The 21,423-nt window shown below is 41.0% G+C and overlaps 1 protein-coding gene across 3 annotated transcripts; it reads right to left on the bottom strand.

Annotated features, from left to right (window-relative positions):
- Positions 1 to 7,472: 7,472 nt before the first annotated feature.
- On the bottom strand, positions 7,473 to 18,816 carry LOC109615027 (protein NDRG2-like). 3 transcript variants are annotated; one of them, XM_020043223.3, is made up of 17 exons: positions 18,593 to 18,816; positions 15,105 to 15,198; positions 14,673 to 14,714; positions 14,411 to 14,516; positions 13,312 to 13,432; positions 12,655 to 12,717; positions 12,288 to 12,348; positions 11,940 to 12,026; positions 11,543 to 11,599; positions 11,312 to 11,415; positions 11,192 to 11,227; positions 10,999 to 11,050; positions 10,833 to 10,880; positions 10,694 to 10,729; positions 9,084 to 9,135; positions 8,293 to 8,472; positions 7,473 to 7,916 (listed from the first exon to the last, which is right to left on the bottom strand). In XM_020043223.3, the coding sequence occupies exons 2-16, from the start codon at positions 15,177 to 15,179 to the stop codon at positions 8,309 to 8,311; spliced, it is 1,104 nt and encodes a 367-aa protein (XP_019898782.2). In that variant the 5' UTR covers positions 15,180 to 15,198; positions 18,593 to 18,816; the 3' UTR covers positions 7,473 to 7,916; positions 8,293 to 8,308. The 3 variants fall into 3 exon arrangements, with proteins under 3 accessions (XP_019898782.2, XP_019898781.2, XP_019898780.2); XM_020043222.3 differs by having other exon boundaries at positions 8,306 to 8,472; XM_020043221.3 differs by lacking the exon at positions 7,473 to 7,916 and having other exon boundaries at positions 8,192 to 8,472.
- Between the last annotated feature and the right edge of the window lie 2,607 nt (positions 18,817 to 21,423).

Genomic DNA, 21,423 nt, shown 5'->3' with positions numbered 1-21,423 from the left:
AAAAGTTTAGGCTTAAATGTGCTTTGTATTTTCATAACATTTCATGTTGTTATAGGGTGACATTAAAATATAGTTTCTATCACTGATCGACACAAAAAAGTTCAAAAATTCCAGGCAAAAATGAAAATATATAAATAGTTCTAAAACAATTGATTGCATAAGTATTCACCACCTTTTCATAAGTACACACCACACGCCTTAATGAGCTGTGGGGTAACGAATGTTCAGGTTAAAAACACTTGTCTCTGGATGGTTGTGCAACTGCAACAATAGCCAGGGTGCTTCTCAAAAGCAGACAAATGATCAGTCACGTGATCGGGCCTAGAACCTACAGAGGCAGAGAAAAGGTTTTGGCTCCGGCTTCAAATTGTCTTGAAACCATGGGAGATTGTCCCCCTAAATTAGTCCAAACTTCAGTGAGACAGACAGGGTTAAACAAAGGTTCATTGAATAAACAGTCCTTGGGAAGCAGGTTTTTCTTGTGCTGCAGAACCTTTTAGAATGTTGAAAGTTCTGCCGTATTTTCTGATTGATACTTTCGATTAAGTAAGTTGTCACAAAATCTGCAAGCCCGAAAGGCATCTTCAGTCAGGGTTTACGAACCAACTGGCAGGTATCTTCACTGACACATTCAAATCACCCTGTCTAAAGCTGCTATTCCCACTCTCTTCAATAAGACAACCATTGTCCAAATGCCCAAGAAATCCACGGTAAGATGTGACTCTCCTGCAATTCATCAGCTAAAACGGGCTGCATTGTGTTGCTTTCCGAGTGCAAAACAGAACTGCTTGGGGCATCTAGTGACGCAAACACTATATCTCCTCATCATAGCCTACCCGTTCTAAGGGGAAATTGCCTAGAAGTCATTCGAGAAAATAAGACTTTAAGTCTGTGTCACCAACGGTCAAGTCCAAGTCAAATGACGTTGCCTGTCATTGTGGACAGCTGTCATTGCCCAGTTTAAAGGCAGATTTGAAGGATTACTGGACACAAAACAGATCCATCCAGGATGCCATTGCCGTCACTCGGAACACCTACAATACGTACGACTGCTGTTGGTTGTCTAATGTTGCAGCCTTCAGCAATGTTGTTCCCTTCAAACTTGCCACCAAGTGCACTTAGATATTGGACTTTGTGCAAGGCCGACCTCAGGCTGTGTGGATTGGCATCAGAACATACTCCTCGCTGACTACTAACACAGGCATTTGTCCTCAGCCCAGCGTTTTCATCCCAAACCTTTATCTGTTAACGAAAGCAAAACAAGAGAGGGTGTTTGACTTCAGGAAAGACATGGGGGGGAGGGGGGGAGCCCCAGATGAGAGCCGTCAGTTGTACTTCGGTTAGTGTACACATAGCTGAAAACAACACTGCCAAAGTTGTCAAGAGGGCAACAAACCAGCTGTTCTCCCGAAGAGGACTAAAGAACTTCGATATCCTGTCCTGGGCCCTCTCCATGTACTACAGCCTGACCTTTAAGAGAATGCTGATCGACTGCATCACAGCCTAGTATGGGAAGTGCTCTTCACACCACCGCTAGGCCCTACAGCTCAGTACATCATCGGGGCCAAGCCCTCACCCATCCACGACATCTGTATGAAGCAGTGCCTGACTAAAGCCTGGAGCAGTAGCTAGCAGCCCACACACCCAGCCAGGCAGGTGTTTTTACTCCCAGTCAGACAAGTCGGACCATGACATCCTGTGCTAATAGGTTCAGAGAGTTTCTGTTGGGGAGCCATTACATTCCACTTCCATTGACTGACAACACACACGCTTATTGTGTGCACACTTCATAACGGCTGCTACACGCCTCCTGCACACTTCATAACGGCTGCTACACGCCTCCTATTTCCTATTCATTCATGTTCAGACTCTCACTATTCACCTCTTCCATCCCCACCTGATACAAATATAATAACTGTAAATAGTATCCTTGACATTTTGTGTTTTTTAAATGATGATTTCTTACTAAATTAACCCTTATTATGATTATTCTTATTATACTGATTTGAAGCTCCCCGTTACAGCAGCCTCATACATGTGCATCATGAACTGTCTTATGTACCTTTTACCTTTTATTTTTGTAACCCCTACATGAAGCACACACCAATAATGGTCTTATTGAACATTTATTTGACATTTTAATCATTCAGCTGACAAAATTACAAATAAAGCTTCAGCCTGTTATACTGTTTTGTCGGTGTTCAGCGCACTCTCTTGTACCATAATGCTAAAAGCCAGATCATTTCAAAATGACTTGCACAAAACCATGAAACTCTTTCATAGGTTCAAATTCACCACCTTAGGGGAAACATCATGTCCGGATATTTGCAACATGACATGAAACACATCTTTTCCGGTAACTTCTAAAGAATATATGAGGTCAAGGAGGCAACATCACAGGATCATATTTATCTGGTGATGTTCAAAGGAACTTATTAACAGGTCAAAATGAAAGGCAAAGATCAACAAAATAGTCAGATCTTGCCTGAAATAGGTCATGCCATTATCTTTCCCAATGTTCCCTTCGTGTTTGTGCTAGCCACAGCATTTTTTTTTACTATGTGCTGCATCTTGTGAATCAGCTGGTATTAGCCATTAAAAGGCCTGTAAACCTTCCCTAATTATTTTCTGCAATGGTTAGAATGGAGCGTTTACCAGACCTTTAAGGCAAATGCATTACCAGAACACTGTCTTTTGTTGATGATGTTGCCATGGCAGACATTTTTAGAGACTCAAAGATGTCTCTAAATATTGAACGGTTTGTGTGACAATAGTGGGGTACACAACAATCAAACACGCTGGTAGTCAAATTTATTTGCTATGACACATAGACAGAGCTACAGACAAATCGGTGCAGAGTCATCTGTGGCAGTTGTCTTGTAACATAAAGAAACGTCACGAACAAACAGTTGGAGAAATAGGCCCGTAAATGACCATGTTTGAATCAAGAGAGTCTCCGAAATAAGTACATTTGGTTTGTTCAAAAGGAATAGCCGATGAAGATGAAAAATCACCTTCATTATGCGCACTTACAAATAAAGTACTTAACAATTAACTGTTGGAGCAAAGAAATAATATAATTTTTTTTTTATGTATCCAATAGAGTCTGTGGAACAATGAGCTGGTTTTGGCTTTGCTCTAGAATTCCCCAAAATAAGCAATGCATAAAATCCTTTTGGAAGACCTGGTAAATTCTGCAGAATCAGCTTGTATGCATAACACAAAAGACACTTTCAGTGTCATATCAGTTTTATTTCGTTATTTTTCAGGGAAGCAAAATAGTTTCTACAACTTCAAATCAATAAAATATTGCCATCTTAATTTAACCTCTGGGATTTTAATAGAAAATGAATGCCTTGGACATCAGAGTGAAGGTTCAATCCATTTGAAAGCACCAATGACTCTTCAGAGTGACCAATAGGGGGTGCTGTAGGTGAGGAGAGTGTGGGGAGAAAAAGTGACGCGCGAGGAGAAGAAAGATGGGTATTGTTGATAGTCATCCGTTACCGCCGATCAAGGACTTACTGTCTGAGCTGCGTGGGTCTGTCCTGTTCTCAACCCTTGACCTCAAATCTGCCTCTCACCAAGTTAAGCTACATGAAGAGAGCAGAGGGCTTACCAGTTTCATCACTCACAAAGGCAGGTACAGATACTGCAGAGTTCCTTATGGACTTAGCCCCGCCCCTGCCGCATTTCAGAAGATGATGATGACGATACTCAGTGGCCTCAAGGGAGTGCAATGTTACTTGGATGATGTAATCATATACAGATCCTCTGAGGCTGAACAAGAAGCCAACCTCCGTGCTGTGCTGCAGAAAATCAACAATGCTGGTTTGAAACTCAATTTTGACAAATGTCAATTCTGTCAAACTACACTGACTTTTCTTGGCCACAAGATCTGTCCTGGCGGTCCACAGCCAGATGACTCTCACTTTACCGCAATACTGAATGAGCCTGCTCCAACTGTTCCTGTGACCCTGCGCTCATTTCTTGGACTTAGTGCATGGTATAGCACGTTGTTGCCCAACCACGCTACTGTTGTGGAGACTATGAGAGCTCTGCTGCGGAAAAACAGCCCCTTTACATGAAAGGCAGAAGCACAAGCAGTCTTTGACCAAGTCAAAAAGATGACTGTGAAACAGCCATGCCTTTGCATTGTACGACGCTGGGAAGCCTACCGCAGTCTCTACAGATGCATCAGGTTATGGGCGTGGAGCAGTCTTGACTCAGCTAGAAAAAACGGGAGAACAGACTGTTGCTTTTGCTTTGCGCAATTTATCAGATGATGAGAGGAAATACTCTGTTATACTGAAAATAGTCAATTGAGAAGGAAGCACTGGTCTGTGTCCGGTCTGCTGAGAAATGGCATGCATGGCTCTGGGGAAGGACATTTCTACTACGCACAGATCATCAAGCGCTGACAACGCTCCTGACTACCAAAGGGAACAACCGAGCTGGCTTACTGATAGCCGGATGGTCTGCCTGCCTGATGGAGTTTGACTATGGTGTTCAATATAGAACAAGATCTTCGAACTATGTTGCTGATGGTCTTTCGGGACTGGCACCGCATATGCAGGAAATGTGGAATCAGTTGCAACTATTCTGACTGCCCTAAGTGCTATTTCTGATAAAGACTTTCCGTTTATGTGGATTCTCAATTTTCTAACGATCCCACAACATTTTGTACTGCATAGTACAAGTACAAGTGGATTGTAAGATAATTGTCTACTTGTGTTGACAACACAAATTGCGTGTCTATCTCTCTCCCTCTCTTGGTGTGAAATGAATGCTTCACCAACAGACACCATTTGACTTGAGCTGCCTTTTCTGACACCATTTGACTTGAGCTGCCTTTTCTGACTGTGCCAGGGCTTAGTGACTCATTAAAGACAACAGTGGAGGCCCATCCAATGTTGAACAAAGAAAGCCTACCAACAGAGCTCCCTGTAATCTATAATCTATGACTTTTGATGGTAAATGACAAGACTGTGCACACTGGATGTGTTCTAGTTCTTCCTGAGGTGTTGGAGGTGTTCTCTGAGACTTTAAAGCTTTTCTGCGTTCTCATTACCAAACCTACGAGAATTGCAGTCCGAGCTGTTTCTCTATCCTCAAAAAAATAAAGAGCTGTTTGAGGGAATAGAACTGAGGAAACGATATCCTTAAGGTGAGTGTAATTTTTACTTAATTTGTAAGTGATTAAATATAGATGTTTCCCATCAATCTACACAGAATACCCCTAATGACCAAGAAAACACTTTTTTTTAAATGTATTTTAATGTTAAAAACTGAAATATCTCATGAAAATAAGCACTCAGACCCTTTGCCATGACACTACAAATGAGCTCAAAAGCATCCTGTGTCCTTTGATCATACTTGATACTACTGAAGTGATTTAATTCAAAGTTCAGGTGCCTAAGACTTTTGCACAGCCCTGAATAGTGTCCTACATTTTGCAGTGTGTCAGAATTGCCGAGGCATAGATCTTGTGAATATAATAAAAAAATGAAAGAATTAAGATGGGGTGCGGAAATGATGCTAATAATGTATTCACCATTGACTTGATTGATCAGCACACAGAAAAAGGGGTTGAAAAATGTACAGAGCGTAGACGTTTCTAGGGAGTGCAGTGTTCTCCATCATTGTGAAATGGAAGGACTTTACCACCACCAAAACTCTTCCTATGTGAGCCAAACGTAATACCGGGCATGAAGGACAATAATCAGGGGGGTGACCAAGTCGCCAACGGCTCAGAACAGGCTGAAGAATGTTGCTGTTTCATGTTAACTCCCTCATTCCTTTTACATTAACATTTTTACATGCATATTTTAAGCCTCATAGTACACATTGCAAGCTATTGAGTAATCAAAACAAAATACACAATATATTTCTAGTTATTAAATTGAATCTTATTTGTTACTGAAGTAGATAGAACAGTCGTGTTTCACATAGTCCATAAGCCGTCTTGGTGAAATACTTTAGCTGGTAATGTTTCAGAGAAATCTTTCCAACAAAACATTAGCTAACTAGTTGGCCAACTGCCAAGAAAATGTGAGCTGTCAGTTTAGGTGCAGGTATTTTGTTTATGTACTCCAATTTGTCATCACCAGCTCCAAATACCCAGAGGGCCCATCTTAAGACTCACAGAGGACTGCACACGACACCATAGAAAGCTTTGATGCTTGTTATAGTGCCACCCAGTGGAGGTGTGTTGAACTGCAGTTTTGGTGACATGGGGTGGAGGAGAGGGAGGACATTGAAAACAGTTGCAGCAGCTGAGCAGATAAACACCAAACGGTGTGAAACTCATTCATTGGTCACTGCACTTTCGATACAGTTAATACATTCTGACAACTTTCACTTTCAGGATGAAAGACATACCTAAAAAGTTGATATTTAACAGCTGAACCCTAATCCAGAGATAAGGTGGTCCTGGATATCTGGATATGTTACTGTAATCATCAAACGTGAATACACAATCACAATGTTTCGTTGTGTGTCATAATAATATACTTAACTAAAACAATATTCAGGGTTGTGTTTTAAAACAACATGGCAAGTACTGTTACCTAAACTTTGATCCTGATTAAACTTGATTCTGAACTGTCAAACCTTCATACACAGGTTGTCCATATCTTACTGTAATCAGAAAACATTGATAGACCTTCACACTGGAACCTTAAACACACAGTTTAGTTTCTGGCCGGTTGTAACATATCAAATTATTTTAGGAGCTTGATGTTAGTGCCAATGTGATTATATTACGTGTGATTGCTTTGCCTCGTTGAACTCTAGTTTCTCCTTGTGGGCACTTGTGTGTCCGTTAGCTCAATCAAGGTATAAGGCCAGAGAGTACATTCCTCCAGGACCATAAGGAGGTGAAACTTTCTTTTTGAGTTAACTGTCTGATAAACAAGCCCACTGGGAGTTATTGCAATGAAGCAGGGCCTTAATTGCTAATTGTATATCAAGGAATTGGGGTCAAAAACCTGGCATATATTAAAACATTAAAAAGAAATGTCCTTGCATCTGGTTTGCCGTTGATATCAGAGTTAATTGAGAAGAACCCCATTCCTACTTCAAAATATGGTGGTAGATCTCTTGGTGCATTTTGGCTTTCACTGGTAATAGGGAGTTTTTCCTAGCCACTGAAATTCAACACTACTGTTGTTTGCTCCTTGGGGTTTAAGGCCGGGTGTTTCTGTAAAAGCACTTTGTGACAACTGCTGTTGTAAAAAGGGCTTTATAAATACATTTGATTGATTGATTAATGAGACGCTTGCCAAAGTTAACGGCCTTATGAACTTTCCCACTGCCAGGATAATTCTTCCAGGTCCTTTAGATCCAGAAACTTGTCCAAAAGGGGGATCTCACCGAAACACAATGACCCCAGACATCCACATCCACGGTGTAATTGTTATATGAGTTTTATATTTTCTATCATCTTTCACTTTGAGAATGAATGGCCCAAAAGTTGATATTTAACAGCAGTGCCATAATTATCAGATATCTTTCTATTTTATTGCGATCAGATAACAGTTACACACCTTCACCACATAATTTAATTTGTGATGATTAAAGTATTGGCTGTTTGAAAACCAAAGGATTCCAGCACATTGGATTCGAAATGATTCAATGACTACAGGGTTAAAGAGACTGTCAGCTTAAACAACAGAAGAATATTACATACAATACAATAAATTAGTCATATTTAGTAGTTGGTAACAAACGGATCTTTTGATTGCCTGCAGGTCTGCAACCAATAGATATCACCAGACTTTGTGTATCTTTCTTGGTGATTCACTGACTTTACTGCAGTCATCTTCAGTTCCTACCTCTTTGAGGGCCTTTTGGCCTTCTGTCTTCACATTGTTAAAGGAATGCTCAGTTGGATTCAGATTAGACAATTGTCTGGGCTGGAAATGAAACATTTATTATTTTCAATAATGTAATTCTGCAAATTGGAAGACCGTCCTTATCCTACAAAACAAGTTAACCCGGGAAGGGATCTCCATAAGGTGTAACACATCCATGACTTCAGTTTTAACTGTGACAAATCAGCAGTTCATAACATATTAAGTAAACAGTTCCTTGAAGAATATAGACGGGCCTGCAGATTCTATTCCTTTCTGGCACTCGTTGAACTCGTAGCTAGACTGGGGGGGATGACAAGATTAGGTGACACAGGAGTGGATGACTGACAAATGCTGTCCCATTTTCTCCAAATAAACCCCCCCCCCCCCTCCACCCTCCACATATCTCCAATCAGTCGTTCTGCATTCTTCTCATTACCCCTTCGCTGTACCTATCAGCAGGACACGTTCATGTCGTTTGCGGGGCTGGGGGGCATCTGCTCTCCCTGGGAGGTCTGTGACAGGGTGCGAGAACGCCACCGCTCCCCCTCCAAGGAGCCGGTTGAAGACCGGGAGGTGGTGCGCGAACGGGCCAGGCGGGTCATGATGGATGTTGGCACTGGGACACGGAGGGAGGCAGGCCAACAGAAAGGGCCGATTATTTGATTGGTACATTTTACACTTAACGAAATGTGAAATGCAACGTGTTGGTGTCATGGTTCATGAGGTAAAAAAAAAAAGAATCCCAGGAATGTTCCATCGCAAACTTGGTTCACAAATCTGTTTACAGGATGTCAGTGATATTGAGCATTCATCCTTTGCCAAGATAATCAAATCATCTGACAGGTGTGGCATTAAAAGAAGCTGATTAAACTGCATGACCACTACACAGTTGTACCTTGAGCTGGGAACTGTAAAAGGCTTAAACTGTCTCAGTTCTTCATTAGCCTGCATACTCACCACATATATTTGGGATGCTCTGGATTGACATGTGGTTGCCTTTGAAAGTTTTATGTTGTGTTGTATGTTTTTGTTCAGTGCATATTTATATTTCAGTCATACTAGACTTTGTTTAATGAAGAAGTCATAAAAAGTTAGGGGGGGAAATGTATACAGTATATATAGTTAAACCTATATATAAATATTAAAGTTGAATTATTTTAGGAGTCATTTTTAATACAGAGAAACCACTGCACAATTATCACAGAATACAAGCAGAGGTAAACTTACTGTAGCCCATCCCCTGGACGAAGTACTTGAAAGCCTCTGTCAGTTTGCTGGGCTGGAAACAGACAGAGAATATACATTATATGATCCATCCATCCATCTTCTTCCGCTTATCCGGGGCCGGGTCGCGGGGGCAGCAGTCTAAGCAGGGATGCCCAGACTTCCCTCTCCCCAGACACTTCCTCTAGCTCTTCCGGGGGGACACCGAGGCGTTCCCAGGCCAGCCGGGAGACATAGTCCCTCCAGCGTGTCCTAGGTCTTCCCCGGGGTCTCCTCCCGGTGGGACGGGACCGGAACACCTTCCCAGGAAGGCGTTCCGGAGGCATCCGAAACAGATGCCCAAGCCACCTCAGCTGACCCCTCTCGATGTGCAGGAGCATCGGCTCTACTCTGAGCTCCTCCCGGGTGACCGAGCTTCTCACCCTATCTCTAAGGGATCGCCCAGCCACCCTGCGGAGAAAGCTTATTTCGGCCGCCTGTATCCGGGATCTTGTCCTTTCGGTCATGACCCAAAGCTCATGACCATAGGTGAGAGTAGGAACGTAGATTGACCGGTAAATCGAGAGCTTCGCCTTGCGGCTCAGCTCTTTCTTCACCACGACAGAGAGCTGAGCCGCATTATATGATGTCATGTCTAAATACATAAAGGGGGGGTTTCCCTAACATAGATAAAGCCTAGTTTAGGACAACAAGAAAAGGAACCAGGCAAGCCTAGTTTGGCTGGCCCATGATAAGAAGGGATGAATGTTCTTCATAATTTTCTTTATTCGTGAATGACTTTGATACAATTGCTATCAATATAGGTGACTCACCAAACTTTTTTGTCAAGTGAGAAGACGAGAGAATCAGGAAAGTTTTTTGTCTATCCTGAACAAATCCTAAAGCATAATTAGTTTTGTGCTATTTCATGTCATGGCACAAACACTTTCATTCATGAATGACATTGATACAATAATTATCAATATAGGTGTCAATAACTTTCTTTTTTGTCAAGTGAAAATAATTTGTGTTGTGATATTTCATTTCATGGCACAACAACGTTCATTTTTGTTTCATTTGTGAATGACATTGATACAATAACTATCAATACAGGTGATGATAACTGACTTTTTTGTGAAAAGAGAGGTGAAAAGAGAAGTGAAATGACAAGAGAATTGTGGAAACCCCTCCTCTTTTACTGCGCAAGTGGTTGTGATCTACTGTATATTACCCCAAAAAGCATGCACGGATGCGTACTTCGAAAATCCACTAGATACAGTAGCAACAGTTTTATTTTAGGCTTACTATATTGTAGCCAGCAAAGTTTTTGTCTATCCTTGAATACATCATTTCTTTGACTGTGGTGAGGCTTGAACACGGATCCCTCGCATGGCAGTCCACGTCTCGAACCACTACACTATTTAAGACGCGGTAGCCAGTCACTCATTCACTCACTCTGTAAGAGACATTCGCTCTTCTTGGGTGGCTCTGCTATCTTGGGCAGGCAAAAACATCAAGTTCAGGGGAGAACTCCATTGGGCTTGTTTTTTTTTAGCCCTAGACAAGACTAAATCTGCATGCAAATCCTATGTAACTCGATAGTAACACTTTTAAGTATGTGTAAAATGTGTTACCTGGGTGAGCTGTGGAAGACCCCCAGCATCTGCCATCTGAGGGAGAAGAAGACAAGAGGTTTGAATTGACAGCAAGGTTTCATACTGACAGTAGAGCTAAGTACAGGTATCTACAGAAATTGGGATAGAGATTGATCACCTTGACGAATGAGGTTGTCGTTGGGTTCAGTTTGCTGTTGCATTTCACCTAGTTGACAAAGACGAGTAGTGTAACAGCTTTGTCAGCCATGTATTTATTATCTCCTTTCTACATTGGTACAAATGGAGGGTTCACAGTGAAGATACAATTTATCTGGAAGGCTTACAGCAGCTTCTTCATGAGGTGACTTATCCCCAACCACCAGCATCACAGGACACCTGGAAGTGTGAGAAATGTAGAGAGGGAAAATATTGACAAATTAGTAACTTTTAAGTAGAGAGTGGGAGACATTTCCATACTACTGTCAGTGCTGATGTCGGTGGTGAAAATGTGATATGATCAGATAGTAAGATGCTTACTTGAACGTGTTGTAATCAATTATCAGTTCTTTGTGGCTGGAACACAAGTGAAAAATGAAATTATGTTTAGGTGGGTCCAGGAGAGTTGAAGATTGGAAAGTGCATGTATGGGTGGTGTACCTGTTGTAGCTCTTCCAGAAGAGCTCAGTGTTGATGAAGTTTGGGGCTTTAGAGATTCGTTGTCTGTGTGACTTCACCAGATCTCCGTTTGCTGACATTTCCTCCTACAAAACCAAAACAGAAACGATATGACAGCCATATATTTCGTACTGTAGATTGTGTTATCATTAACAAAACAATATACAGCTATAAAACACACCCGGTGGTGTAACACTCTGTAATGATACACACCTGACTAAATAGATGATTCAAGATCTGCTCTGTGATGAAGGTAGTCAGGCTAGTAACCTGCCAGCATTGAGATAGAATGATAGATAGGAGAGAGAACGAAAGAGAGAAGAAAGGAGAGAGAATGATAGAAAGATAGGAGAGCGAATGATAGAGAGATAGCAGACAGAATGATAGAGAGATGAGAGAGAATGATAGAGAGAATAAAGGAGAAGTACAAAAGGCTTATTCATTATGACATTTGACATCACGACATGAGAGAATGACACTTCACCAAGATGCTGTTGTGGACATTAGTGATATTAAAGTAATTAAGTTAAGTCTTGGCGGAAGAATGCCTCAATATAAGCGTATTGGCAATAATGCTATATGTCACTGGATGCATTGAAGAGACAGTAACCATCTTTATAGTCCATTCCATCCACCCTTTAGCTTTGGGTTCAAAGTTGATGAGGACGAGACCGTCAACTGAGGTTGGGTTGGCCATCTGAGAGGGGAAGACAGAAAGAATGAGTCTGTAATTGGGATATGTTCTCAGTTTCCCCAAAACACAGTACAATGCCAGAGAAATACAAATACACCACATTTGACAGATTTTCCCAAACCTCTGTTAACTCAATGCTCAGACTACTATGTAGCAACAGATTCCATTAGAGGACCTACCAGGATTTTGGAATGTGATTTATCATTGGACTGTTGGAAGTGAAAACGTCTCAGTAACAGGATAAAAAGAAATTCAGACACTCACTGTAAACCTGGAGAGAATGTAAGCACCAGCTCCCACTCCCATTCCGATAACAGAACGAAAACTGGAAAAAGACAGGGAGTAAAAATCCAGACACTCCAATGTTTATTTTCCCTAAGGGCCGATTCATTATAGACATGTTGATAGACAAACACAAAAACAGAAGGAGCAATGTGTGTACCGAAGACAACACTACTAAGGCTGTTGGAGAAAGCTGAGTGTATGAATTTAGATTTTTGACCATAACAAAGCTTTTACTTAGTCTTGTATTTCAACACTGTTAAATGATATTGTTTTACATAAAAAAGTACTAAAGACTTTGTGAAAGACATAAACAAATGATAATCATGTAATAAAATGTGTGACTCACTCGAAATAAGTCAGGACTGCAGGGATCATCTCAGCAATCTGATCCATTGATGGATACTGGTACCTAAAACACATGAACGATAACAAATGGTTAAATGCAGACACACACACAAACCGTACCCCACAGACACACAATGTACCCCTCAAACACACCCTGTAATCCACAAACACACACCGTACCCCTCAAACACACACCGTACCCTCAAACACACACTGTTTCCCACAAACACACACCGTACCCCTGAAATACACACCGTACCCCAAAAACACACACTGTACCCTCAAACACACCCTGTACCCCACAAACACACACTGTACCTCACAAATACACACTGTACTCCTCAAACACACACCGTACCCCACAAATACACACCGTACCTCACAAATACACACGGTACCTCACAAACACACACCGTACCCCACAAATACACACCATACCTCACAAATACACACGGTACCTCACAAACACACACTGTACCCCTCAAACATACACCATACTCCACAAACACATAGCTTAATTCACAAACACACTGCTTATCCCACAAACACACACTGTACCCCACAAACACACACTGTACCCCTCAAACACACACTGTACCCCTCAAACACACACTGTAACCTTCAAACACACACTGTACCCCACAAACACACGACTTACCCCATGGGATAGGCCGATGCTCCCTCCTCCTGGCCAGGGGCATCAATGTGGACCCGGGTGAAGTTCTTCACTATTTCCTGCATCTCGTCAAACTCAAACAGAGGAGAGAAGCAGCTTTTACCTGGGAGAGATTGGTAAGGATGGTGAGAGAGACAAAGAAAGATATGTGGAGGGATAGAGAGAGACAATCCAAATATATCAAACACAATTAGTCAAAACAAAATTAACTATTGGGAAATCCAAGCGCAAAGCAAGATGCATCTAAAAATGCTTCCACAGATGTGTACCTGTGATTATTATTTGTTTTTTACATATTTGTTTTTCTTGATCACTCTGTCAATCTCCTTACCTGCTAAGGTTCTATTGTTTGTCATTGTCAGAGGCGTCATTGTCAGAGGCATCATTGTTAGTCATTGTCAGAGGCATCATTGTTAGTCATTGTCAGAGGCGTCATTGTTAGTCATTGTCAGAGGATTCATTGTCAGTCATTGTCAGAGGCATCATTGTTAGTCATTGTCAGAGGCATCATTGTTAGTCATTGTCAGAGGCGTCATCGTTAGTCATTGTCAGAGGCATCATTGTTAGTCATTGTCAGAGGCATCATTGTTAGTCATTGTCAGAGGCATCATTGTTAGTCATTATCAGAGGCATGATTGTCAATCATTGTCAGAGGCATCATTGTTAGTCATTGTCAGAGGCATCATTGTTAGTCATTGTCAGAGGCATCATTGTTAGTCATTGTCAGAGGCGTCATTGTCAGTCATTGTCAGAGGCATCATTGTTAGTCATTGTCAGAGGCGTCATTGTTAGTCATTGTCAGAGGCATCATTGTCAGAGGCGTCATTGTCAGTCTTTGTCAGAGGCATCATTGTTAGTCATTGTCAGAGGCGTCATTGTTAATCATTGTCAGAGGCATGATTGTTAGTCATTGTCCGAGGCATCATTGTTAGTCATTGTCAGAGTCGTGATTGTTAGTCATTGTCAGAGGCGTCATTGTTAGTCATTGTAAAACTTTCCAACTGCTGGAGGACCCGACTGGGGAACCAGATAGACTGAAGAGATGAGAAGGAAAGGCAGAAGGATGAAAAGAGCGACTCACTGTCCAGGCCAACGTCATGGACGGTGAGTATGACCGGGCGGCCTGTGTTGGTCGTTCCATACAGAGTAACATGGAGGACACCATGAGGAGTCTTAATACTGTGTTCCTGTTAGGGAGGGAGAGAAGGGAGGAGCTGCCTACTGTACTGGAACTTACCAACACATAAAGGTATCCTACATACACGTACGAATCTCCTACTTAAACATAAGTTAAACACAAACCCAATTTCCCATACCCATAAGACATCAACTATCAGCCTCACCTGACTCTGGTTCAACAGTATCCGGGCTGCAATCTCTGCATCCTACAAACATGGTTAAAACAAAGACAAATACCAAGTCTCCAAACAAGGCACGACAAATGACTATTGAAATTATAACATTCAGATCGGGAGATTGACTGGCCCGTCAAGAACATTCCTGAAGAACTCCTTGGTTGCTTCAATGGTTAGTTTTGTGTTGGTGAAGTGCGGTCGAATGAGTTTTGAAGCATTTGGTTTGATCTGACTAGACAAGACTGAACACTTCAGAATTCATCCCGGCGCTGACATTAGCAGTTACATCGTCAATGAAGACAAGTAAGACATATGAGACGGTATGCCAGATAATATGATATGAGAGAGAGAGAGGGAGAGAGTTGAGATTTTGCATGTGCGATGGGAGGTCGTTTATAATGCACCTGTACAGACACTGACCTTTTCAGGATCGGTCTGACCTGGAAGTAAAGGCTTCTCCTCAGTGATAGCGATCTTCTGCATCTCAGTCGTCATGGTTTTGCTTGTTTAAGTCCTCACGAAGAATGAAAACAAACGTATATATTCATATTTCTTTCAGAAATCAAAGCCTCTGTTTCTCTCTTTTTGTTTCTATGTCTCTAAGCACAATTGTGAATAATAATATTAATACTCCCTATGGTTATTATATTTAAAAATGTAGAAGTTAAAGGCGTGTCTGCAAAAAAGTTTACACCACTACACAACAACTGGAGGTGAACTAATTCCCCAGCCAACCAACACGAATGAGCTTTAAGGTGCCAAGCCTAACAGAAGGAGTTGCTAGAACGCGAAGAGAAAAGGCAGGCATGTCTAACATCCACCTGTGGAGCACAGACAATATGCGCCACCATCTGCTTCCGTAAAAAGTCAATGACAAGTTATTATGGTTTGGAAAATAAAATACACATTTCTCACGCACCATGAGTTTAAAACCACTGCTTTCAACTTTTCTAGACTGATGCTGTTAACCTATTCTTGATATCTAACACAGGCTATGGCAAAGAGCTAACCACTGGAGACACTTCAACATTAATTTTAGGAATATTTTTTCAGATGATACTACAAAATGGAAGAAGTTGGGGGAGTGGGGGAGAATGAGTTTGGTGGTAACTGAATGGAGTAGGCTGAGACACCATTGATGTGTGCCAAAATAATAATCATCTCTCAGCATCAATGTTTCTCCGTAATATTGAGAAAGCATGAGAAATGTCTCCCTTTGTAATAACATATCTAATATCGTAGCGCTGCACAATCATTTTAAACTGAAAGTAGCCTGTTTATAGTTGTTACATAATACATCAGAAAAACATTATCTTATAGAATGATAGAGGAACAGTATTTTGTAAATTAATCAGCAGAATTGTGTCTGATCTGATCTTGGGTTAAGGCTGGATGACTAGTGATCTACTAGATATTGTCAATAATGGGACCTGCCTTTAGGATGGGTTTGTATTTACAGTGGGGAGAACAAGTATTTGATACACTGCCGATTTTGCAGGTTTTCCCATTTACAAAGCATGTGGAAGTCTGTAATTTTTATCATAGGTACTCTTCAACTGTGAGTGACGGAATCTAAAACAAAAATCCAGAAAATCACATTGTATGATTTTTAAGTAATTAATTTGCATTTTATTGCATGACATAAGTATTTGATACATCAGAAAAGCAGAACTTAATATTTGGTACAGAAACCTTTGTTTGCAATTACAGAGATCATACGTTTCTGTAGTTCTTGACCATGTTTGCACACACTGCAACAGAGATTTTGCACTCCTCCATACAGACCTTCTCCAGATCCTTCAGGTTTCGGGGCTGTCGCTGGGCAATACGGACTTTCAGCTCCCTCCAAAGATTTTCTATTGGGTTCAGGTCTGGAGACTGGCCAGGCCCATCCAGGACCTTGAGATGCTTCTTACGGACCCACTCCTTAGTTGCCCTGACTGTGTGTTTCGGGTTGTTGTCATGCTGGAAGACCCAGCCACGAACCATCTTCAATGCACTTACTGAGGGAAGGAGGTTGTTGGCCAAGATCTCGCGATACATGGCCCCATCCATCCTCCCCTCAATACGGTGCAGTCGTCCTGTCCCCTTTGCAGAATGATGTTTCCACCTCCTTTGCTTCACGGTTGGGATGGTGTTCTTGGGGTTATACTCATCCTTCCTCTTCCTCTAAACACGGCAAGTGGAGTTTAGACCAAAAAGCTCTATTGTTGTCTCATCAGCCCACATGACCTTCTCCCATTCCTCCTCTGGATCATCCAGATGGTCATTGGCAAACTTCAGACGGGCCCGGACATGCGCTGGCTTGAGCAGGGGGACCTTGCGTGCGCTGCAGGATTTTAATCCATGTTGGTGTAGTGTGTTACTAATGGTTTTCTATGAGACTGTGGTCCCAGCTCTCTTCAGGTCATTGACCAGGTCCTGCCGTGTAGTTCTGGGCTGATCCCTCACCTTCCTCATAATCATTGATGCCCCACAAGGTGAGATCTTGCATGGAGCCTCAGACCGAGGGAGACTGACCGCCATCTTGAACTTCTTCCATTTTCTAATAATTGTGCCAACAGTTGTTGCCTTCTCACCAAGCTGCTTGCCTATTGTCCTGTAGCCCATCCCAGCCTTGTACAGGTGTACAATTTTATCACTGATGTCCTTACACAGCTCTCTGGTCTTGGCCATTGTGGAGCGGTTGGAGTCTGTTTGATTGAGTGTGTGGACAGGTGTCTTTTATACAGGTAACAAGTTCAAACAGATGCAGTTAATACAGGTAATGAGTGGAGAACAGGAGGGCTTCTTAAAGAAAAACTAACAGGTCTGTGAGAGCCGGAATTCTTATGTCATGCAATAAAATGCTAATTAATTATTAAAAAATCATACAATGTGATTTTCTGGATTTTTGTTTTAGATTCTGTCTCTCACAGTTGAAGTGTACCTATGGTCAAAATTGCAGACCTCTACATGCTTTGTAAGTAAGAAAACCTGCAAAATCGGCAGTGTATCAAATACTTCTCCCCACTGTATGTACTTCCTGTCAGTACTTACACCTAATATCAAAGTTCACCCCATATCTGCTCTAGTACTCTAATCCTCCTTCCTCCAACTCTCTTATCACTTTGCAGTCTCTCTCTCTTCGCACACTCCTCTCTCTCGTGCCCTCTCCCTTTTTGTAGTCTTCTTTCTCTCTCTTTACAATCTCCTCTCCTTGTTTTCTTTTACTTTCATATTCTCTCCCTAAATAAAACTTGCCCTCCCTCTGTGTCAATTTATTGGTCACTTAAAAACAATGGATAGTACCAGGGTTTGAGAGCACTGGGCAGGCTGAAATGCGAATCGACTTTTACAGGAAATGGAAACCGTATCAAACTATCCAGGCATTTCCAAGAAGTAGACGTGAGAGAAGACACGGAGTGACCTACAAAAAAATTACTTTGAAAAAACTACAGTTCATTGGCCGGGAGGGGAGGGAATGGTACACATTTTTTATTAATATACATGCAAGCAACGTATTTCCGTTTACATTTTTCTTAAAATGTTTTCATGCAGACACTTCCGAACATAAAATCATTGTCACCGTACAATATTTGATATTGATATTGAAGTTTCATGTGTTTAGTGCAATTCAATAACATTAATGACTTGGTCAGGATTCTGAATAATATGCAAAGCACTGTGTACTAACGGATTAGTGAAATCTGTATTTCTTTGAATTTATACATTAGAAGTAAACAGGCTTAGGTTGAAAGCTTGGTTCAGATTTTTCTGATTACACCCTGTATTTAATGCATTCATATATGCAAAATAACCCAGTGTATATATGCAATTGAAGAACCTTTTGATTACAAAGTATACATGACCATATCATTATACTTTATTCATACATTATACAAAGAAAAATTCTGAAAATAACTTACCTGCAATTTCTGTTGTGTTATCGTATTCTGTATGTCATGCAGTGACGTGTCCTTCAAATTCTACCTTCAGTTAAAAAGTTTAAGATATATGAGACACGCAATAATTGAGACCACTAAAGTTTGCAAATGAACTTAAGCTGTTAATTTTGATTGGTCTCCTGTATTTTCAGGAGGTAACTGATAAACTGTTATGCATGACTGTTAAAATCCCATATTTTCCCTCCACCCTGGGAGTGGAATCATTTTGGGGGCGGATACAGTGCAACAGCCCAGCCTCAAATCTGTAAAAAAAATAAAAATTGACAGTTGCTGTCATCTCATTTTATGACACTAATATCAGGCAATGTAAGCAACACTAAAATGCAATGCTTTACTACATAACATAACTTTTCTCCATTTGTCATGATATGACATCAAAGCCTACACTGTAGGGGAGGCTTCGTTCAAGACAGAAAAAAGACACACTAGGAAAGGAGGAACATAAATAGGGCAGTGAAAAGGGACACAGGTGAGGGCGCTAACAAACAGTGCTCTGAATGAGGGAGAGAGGGCGTTGGATCTCACAGCTCCAATTATGTCCTAATCATGTTTACAGAGTTTTTGAGGTCATTATTTTTTATAGATAAACTTTTTACCAATATGTTATTTTCCCAATAGTATAGGATTGTGAATAAAAACCTGTTTATATTTCTCAGCTTTCCTAATGCAATCATTTTTGAACAAACCCCTACATCACTAGCGGCAATGCACCCCCAGACCTTCTGCTTCCCAAGAATGCAGCAGGCAGGCCTCCATGTACTTCTGGACAACTGTTCTTCTGACACATTTGAATCTTTGTGAACAAAAACCTGTCATGTTCTGCCACTGGTTGTTGCTCCATGTTTCAGATACATTTTTCAAACAAAACATTAGCCTAGCTAGCAACCTTGACAACTGCAAGCCAAGATATGTAAACCTCCAATTCCTCATCCCCAGTTCCAACAGGACCAGAGGGCACACATTATTAAGACACCTAAAAGACAATCTATGCAAAATCAGCTTAATCTAATGAACCGTAGTCCTGCCACTCTGTGGTATTGTGTTGTACTACAGTTTTGGTGGGAAGCTAAACACCAAAATGTGTGGAGAACACTGTAAACATTTCCACAGCATTTCTCAGCTCTTGTATAAAAACAATAGTAAGAAAATAATGTATTTTCTCCCAAAATTGCCTCATATATTCCCCATATGAATACCTATGGCCTTGTGTAAAACATAATTGAAGATTGAGATCTTATGTCTCAACTTGGCTGTTGCCAGTAGTTGAGACTTTTACGTATTTATTTATTACCTATAACTGTTTTTTCGATCATTTCTGACTGAATAACTGTGATTATTCATGTACACGAACATCTGGAGATACCACTAGGGGTTGCATTGGTGGAGATCCCTGTCAGTTTACATTGAACACATTAAGAGCACACAACACTGGATTAATCCAAAATGGTTCATTACTTTCTTAGCAAAAAAAGGGATTAATGAAAAGTTAGTACATTTGAGTATTTTATGGAAAGGGACTATGATAATGTGTCATTTTTGTGTGTCATTCTTCCATGTTTACGAAGCAGACAGGTTTGAAACCAGAGAAAACCTGTTGCTGTTCTGAAAGACTCTTTATCATATAAAACACCAGACAGACATATTTCATTATCACACCTGCAGCATAATAATAATAATAAATCAAATTGCCCTCTTTGAGATGAACATTTGGAGGGCTCCTGTGTGGCGCGGGACCCCTCCTGGGGACCTCCAGACTTGTCACCATTCTGTTGTACCTTGGATTAGCTCACTACATATGCCTTTGGAGTTGGATTAGCTCACTACATATGCCTTTGGAGTTGGATTAGCTCACTACATATGCCCTTACAGTTGGATTAGCTCACTACGTATGCCCTTGGAGTTGGATTAGCTCACTACGTATGCCCTTACAGTTGGATTAGCTCACTACGTATGCCCTTGGAGTTGGATTAGCTCACTACGTATGCCCTTGGAGTTGGATTAGCTCACTACGTATGCCCTTGGAATTGGATTAGCTCACTACGTATGCCCTTGGAATTGGATTAGCTCACTACGTATGCCCTTGGAGTTGCAGCTTGCTGGATCACAGTTCAATGTGTTCCCTCTGTGGTTAATGTCACGTTTTCACCTGGTAGGTTTTCAGGTAAAGTACGTGCTCTTGGACGTTGTGGCTGTTTGTTGTTTCTGGCATTCATTTTGAGACCCATTTCCAAATGGGACAAAATCAGCTTCTCTCTTACATGAACTCATTTCCATTTTGAATTCCATACAGACTAATAAAGATGGGGAAGCACAGTCAAGATTTCTTCTTTGATTAATATTTATTTTTTTAAGGATGTTCATTATATTACACAAACAAATTAGCCACACCAGTTAATGCAATTGTACTATTCATTATCATTTGTATGTTAATTAATTATAATGTTCTTAATTTTTTGTGCTAATGCAAAAAATTTTACACAAGAACTAACACATTTTTTACTTTTAACCACAATGGGAGGGTAAACTAACACATGAACCAAATGTTCAAAAAAATAAAAAGCATGAATTAAAGAAAAACAAGAGTAAAAACAAAAAAGAAATGGACAAGCGTACATTCACTCAGCCCTAGCCCACTCTTTTTGGGAAATTTCTTGGCTCCACCCATTTTCCAATTTTTGGTAGCCGCTCTCACGCCAGATTGGTTTGATTCTCATAGCAAGACTGGGAGGAGCAAAATTATTTAATTTCCATTTTACTGTTCAGTCTTTATCACCTCTCTGCATCACCAACAT

The sequence above is a fragment of the Esox lucius genome, chromosome 24, assembly GCF_011004845.1.
Source record: "Esox lucius isolate fEsoLuc1 chromosome 24, fEsoLuc1.pri, whole genome shotgun sequence".
NCBI lineage: Eukaryota > Metazoa > Chordata > Actinopteri > Esociformes > Esocidae > Esox > Esox lucius.
This window is presented reverse-complemented; position numbering and strand designations above follow the sequence as displayed.